The sequence below is a fragment of the Lolium perenne genome, chromosome 6 (assembly GCF_019359855.2).
Source record: "Lolium perenne isolate Kyuss_39 chromosome 6, Kyuss_2.0, whole genome shotgun sequence".
Classification (NCBI taxonomy): domain Eukaryota; kingdom Viridiplantae; phylum Streptophyta; class Magnoliopsida; order Poales; family Poaceae; genus Lolium; species Lolium perenne.
This window is the reverse complement of record NC_067249.2, coordinates 149,773,247-149,778,313: the sequence shown is the minus strand read 5'-3', so window position 1 is coordinate 149,778,313 and position 5,067 is coordinate 149,773,247. Positions and strand designations below refer to the sequence as shown.

The 5,067-nt window shown below is 40.7% G+C and overlaps 1 protein-coding gene across 4 annotated transcripts; it reads right to left on the bottom strand.

The window, feature by feature from the left end:
- Positions 1-901: 901 nt before the first annotated feature.
- On the bottom strand, positions 902-3,875 carry LOC127307219 (uncharacterized). 4 transcript variants are annotated; one of them, XR_011747318.1, is made up of 5 exons: positions 3,421-3,875; positions 3,110-3,192; positions 1,800-2,088; positions 1,630-1,706; positions 902-1,043 (listed from the first exon to the last, which is right to left on the bottom strand). XR_011747318.1 is itself a non-coding variant. In XM_051337948.2 (5 exons), the coding sequence occupies exons 1-4, from the start codon at positions 3,582-3,584 to the stop codon at positions 1,673-1,675; spliced, it is 312 nt and encodes a 103-aa protein (XP_051193908.1). In that variant the 5' UTR covers positions 3,585-3,841; the 3' UTR covers positions 902-1,043; positions 1,630-1,672. The 4 variants fall into 4 exon arrangements, 1 of the variants encoding a protein (XP_051193908.1); XR_007855294.2 differs by having other exon boundaries at positions 1,800-1,830; positions 3,110-3,187; positions 3,421-3,858; XR_007855293.2 differs by having other exon boundaries at positions 1,800-1,830; positions 3,684-3,850.
- Between the last annotated feature and the right edge of the window lie 1,192 nt (positions 3,876-5,067).

The window sequence follows — 5,067 nt, the reverse complement described above, 5'->3', positions numbered from 1 at the left end:
ATGACTCCAAAAGAACAACATTAGCAAGAAATACTCCATTTTAGTTTGAATTTGCAGTCACATACATATACTAGTAGTACTGCCAAAATACTATAATACTCCGAGCTGCATTCTAGCACTCCAACTAGCTAGCTAATAGTTCTGGAGTAGTAGTACTACTATACAAGTCCAAAATACATCCGAACGAACCCTACTTCGAACTAAACTACTCCCTCCGATCTTCGAGTAACTACATTGCAGTATGACTAAACGAAGATTATTGTATAACCTTCTTGTTGATGCAAACGCAGATAGGCAACACACGCTGCCCTCCATTCTGCTTCGCGTAACGGGGCGGCACCGCCAGGAAAGAAGTGAGCTGCACTACAAGGATTCAGGTCTATTGCAACGAAAAAAATTGTCGCAATATATGCCGTTTCGTGGCATTATGTACCTATTGCCACAAAACTGTGTTCGTTGGCAAGCGTTGCAATTGTAGGCATGGTAATAAGCTATTGCAACAAAAAAGCAATCGTGGCAATAAATTGCTCTATTGCAACAACCATGCAGGAAGTTGCCACATTTTTTCCCGCGGCAACACTCGCTTATCTCCACAATTTGGTTTGTTGAGATAGCTTAATGCAACATGCTAACCAACCGTGGCGATTGATAGTTTGTGGCGATAGAAATTTGTAGCAATAACATCTACCAACAATCCAAGTTTTGTGGCGCATGCTATTCCGTGGCAATAGACAACCGTGGCAATAGCCTATGCCAACGCCCCCTATTTCATAGCATTAGGCATTTTGCCACGAACCGCTACGTTCATGGCATTAACTTATAGCAACAAACATCCCACTCGTGGTGATAAATAATTATGGCAACGATCATTTTTTTTTGTAGCAAGAAGCTACTGCGATAATTTAACCTTTTCGTGGCGATACTCTATTTCAACAAAATTCAGTTTTGTGGCCTATCGCAATCATAGAAAAAACAGCCATTAAATTACAAAACTCAAAACCATACGCCCATTACTTGTACCCTCTCCGCTATTTCTTTGGTTCCTGCGATCAAGAAATGGAAAAACAAATTAGCCAACTGAATATTAAGAGAAAGCAAGCCAAGTTCTGTCAACAATATTCCATGAGATTGGACAAAAGCAATTGTATAGGAAAACTAGCATCAAGTGTATAGGAACTAGCATCAAGTGTCCAGCAAATATTCAGAGTAAAAGTAATTGTAACGCAATATTCTTGTTTCATCTCAGAAATATGCCAAGAACATAACAAGGACAAAAAACTAGCATCAAGTGTCCAGCAAATACATTTGGTACATGAGGCTAAGTTACTAATTAGTGAAGAGATTGGACAGAAGTATTGCTACTACAAGCCTATATTCTGAGCATACTGGGAAGGCAAACTACCAAGCACACATAAGTGTGTCTTTTTATAGAAATTTAAGAACTCACGACAAACAACTGGAGCAATTTGCACTGGGTACGAAGCCCACAACAGAGCAAGCATTCAGACGAGGAAATCATAGAAATTAAGTAACGGTAAAATTCATATATGGTTGTGACTTGCCATTGCTTTGTAAAATCTAGAATTATAGCAAATGCTAGAGATGGCTTAAGTGACGTAAACAATTTACCAATCTGGGTTGTCCACGTTTGTGTATGTATGATGTTATACTTTCAATCCTTGTGAAGACAATAGAGCTTTTCCTTACTGCACACAAAAACAATGAAGGGACCTAGCATTAACAAAACATTGAAGTTGTGAACCATTCAGATAGGTGCAACATGTAAGGATGTTGTGTACCAGCAACATGCTCCGTAGAATTCATCGTTGCCTTGTGCAGGTAATATCAGAATTTGAGTCAGTTTCAGAAAGACACAAAATATGTAAAGAAGGCATAAAATGAAATAAGTTTTCCTACAGATGCAAAGGAATCGCATGTCTAAGTAGTAATGGAAGAGATTAGTTCGCACTACATTTGCTGGAAGTGTGAGGACAGTGAAAAACGAGAAACCACGGTGGTACTTTGTTCATGATTTCATTTATATCAGTTCATGGCACCAACCCCTCACAGTGGCAACTGTCAACATTCCTGTTTACAATATAGGTATAGTTCAGGTGATAACTATATTAGCAGACCATGAAGGATGAACATGGAATGGAACATATGAAAGCTACCGAATGAAGGAAGAATGTGTATGCAGCAAATAAGATAATTGTACTTTATACTTGAAACACAAGGATGTAAACCTGTAAACATATGAATTTAAAATAATAGATGCATATGGGAATAAACACTAGGACAAGATATTTGACAGAAGCATCCCTCCATACATGAACTCTGCTAAATCCAGAAAAATGTCCAAAAGAAGCTCGAAATGGCCAACATCGTTTGCATCAACAACGAATCAAAGTATCGTTGTCTACGATCAAGCAATGCTCAGCCGGGATGCCTCAAATTACAAAACACTACTACAATTTATGGTTGAAAGACAACCGAAGGATATTATCGATTACTGTAATTTATGCAATAACTTGAGTGACCCCAGAATATGCAAAGCAACCAAATGAAGGAAATATTTTATTGGTATAGCTATTGAACATGGCTTGGTTGAAAAATCTGAAAGTAACTGTGGATGCTTATGAAAACTACAAGCCAGGACATGATATTCAATAGAATCAGACCTGCTTAGAGAAACATGAGCTGGATCCACAAAAATCAAAAGAAAGAACTGACACCATTTTATTTGCTACTAACTAAATAGAAAGTGCGTGAACATTCGTAAATAATTTCTCCTGTTTTCATCATTTAGCCAATTGGCATTTTTGTTAGGTCTTGGTCATGCTAGATGCTTGACCAAGTCTACTTCACATTGCTTCTCAACTTCTTTATGGCTTCTAATATATGCACATATTACATGACACATATTTGCTAATGTCCAATGTTAGTTTTTTTTATCATCAGACATGTCTCACGGGTAAACATAAAATAAAAATACATGACACATATTCTGCGTATATGATCAAATTCCCCCAAAATTGTCAGAGGAAAATCAAGATAGACTCAAGTCTATAAATGGTATAGCAAAACCCAAACAAATCAGAACTCTCACCACATTTACTATGCTTGGCACGATCAGAGTGACTACAGCTTCTGCACAGCATTGAGCGCATTAACAAACAGAAGTCTACTGATCTGGTCAAGAAATTAGCAAAGTTAGAGCCACCAAGGCAAAAGCAAAATACAGAATACTGCCACAGTTCGCGCCAGATGAGTCAGGGCGATCCACAGTACTTCAGGTGTACTTCGTATTATGCGCGAGGGCATCTATCTCAGGATCGCCAAAACACATCTCATGCACAACTTATATTACCTAAATGATCTGGAACAAATAGCAAACTAAATGGGTCTGAGTTAACTCACGCTATTATAGAGTAATCAAAAGCAGACCACATGATAGATCGCGGGATCGACGAGGTATTGGCAAGCCTGGTCGTGGTCGCGGCCGCCATAGATATGCTCGCCGTGGCCGAGGCAATGGACGGCATCGACGACAGCATGTCGAGCATGGATTGTAAAGGGGCCATGCCGTTGGCGATTTAGTTCTAGTAGGAGATTGGGAACGGGGCGATTGGGATTTGAGAGCTGCACATCTAAGCAGTGGAGATTGGGAGAAAGGATTTAACCTGAGATGTTGGTGTGGTTCGCTGGGTCGACGCCGTCATGACGTACGCCGTGAGCGCCGCTCAACCAAGAACAACAGCTCAGATCCGATCTGTGTATGACGCCGTGATTTTGTTTAGAGATGTGACCAGGAATGAGAAAATATATAATAGGTGTTTAGCGGGAAAGTTTAATAGGCGCTAAATTTCGGAGAGAGGCTAACTTTGGTGGGAACCAAAAATTTCGGACGGTAACAAAATAAGGGTGTTTAGCGGGAGGTTAAAAGAATTGGCGCAAAATACAATAGGTGGTGGGAAAGTAAAAAAAAAATGGAGGGAATGGTTAAAATAATGAATTATATTGGAAAAATAATATTTCAAACCAATATCAAGTATATATGCTGCTAATAATAATGTAACTATTTTTTTTTTGTAAAAAGTTATTTCTTGGTGAAAAACACCAGATCGGAGAATCGCGGAGGGGCGACCCGGGTGGGCTTTAGGTGTGGGCTAGGCCGTCACAGATCTATGACGGGATAATATAACCGTTAGTCTGGCCATCTGTGACGCGAGGTTCGCCACGGAATTCCAAACCGTCAGTATGAGGCCTCCATGACGGTTTTTGGCCTTTCGCTGACGAACTAAAATCGTTATAGACTAGCGAAATGTTACTAGTGATGAAGATGACCACACCGGAAGGGGTGGAGTCCACCGGAGGTGCTTCCGGCAGCGTTTCGCCCCTTCGATATCCATTGGCGATGGCCTACTGACTCTCTGTTTATGTGTTTTTTTCTACATCTTACTTAGTTGATGACGAAATGAAAGAAAAGGCTAACAGAAAAAAAAACCGGGCACAACAGAGTGTGACAAGTCCTTCTAGTAGCTTGTATGCATGAACATCTCGCCACCGCTGCCGCATTTTGGAAGGTTGCCAAGCACCCCGCGACTGCTCGCTGGTCCAGGAAGGGCCGTCTTGCCGGCTCCGCTGGCGGATCCATGACCCGCCAAGATGCTGTCGCCGTTGGCGGCTTCACATAGCGTTGTCATGCTGTCGCCGGCAGATCGACCAAGCGCCACCACGTCGTCGCCGCAAGCGGATCGAGGAAGCGCCACCATGCCGCCTCTGATGGCGGATCGAGCAAGTGCCACCACGCCGCCTCCACAAGTGAAAATTAAATATTGCCACTAATAATATAAGGAATAAGTCAACTTATTGTTTATGTTAAATATAACCCTTATGATTTTTTAAACTAGGACACCATATTTAATTAGACAAAAAATATAGTAAACAACGAAAAGAACATGATTGTTGCAATATCTTCTAGATATTACCATTGCTCCATAATTTTTCGTAATATGCTAAAACTATTGCAACACAATGGGGTTGAGGCAAAAAAAAAACGGCCAC

Coding starts and splice junctions, on each gene's coding strand:
- LOC127307219 (XM_051337948.2), bottom strand. CDS start 3,584: ATGGCCCCTTTACAATCCATGCTCGACATGCTGTCGTCGATGCCGTCC. Junction 3,193..3,420: donor TTTGATTACTCTATAATAGC/GTGAGTTAACTC, acceptor TTTCTTGACCAG/ATCAGTAGACTTCTGTTTGT. Junction 1,831..3,109: donor TGCCAAGCATAGTAAATGTG/GTGAGAGTTCTG, acceptor TACCTGCACAAG/GCAACGATGAATTCTACGGA.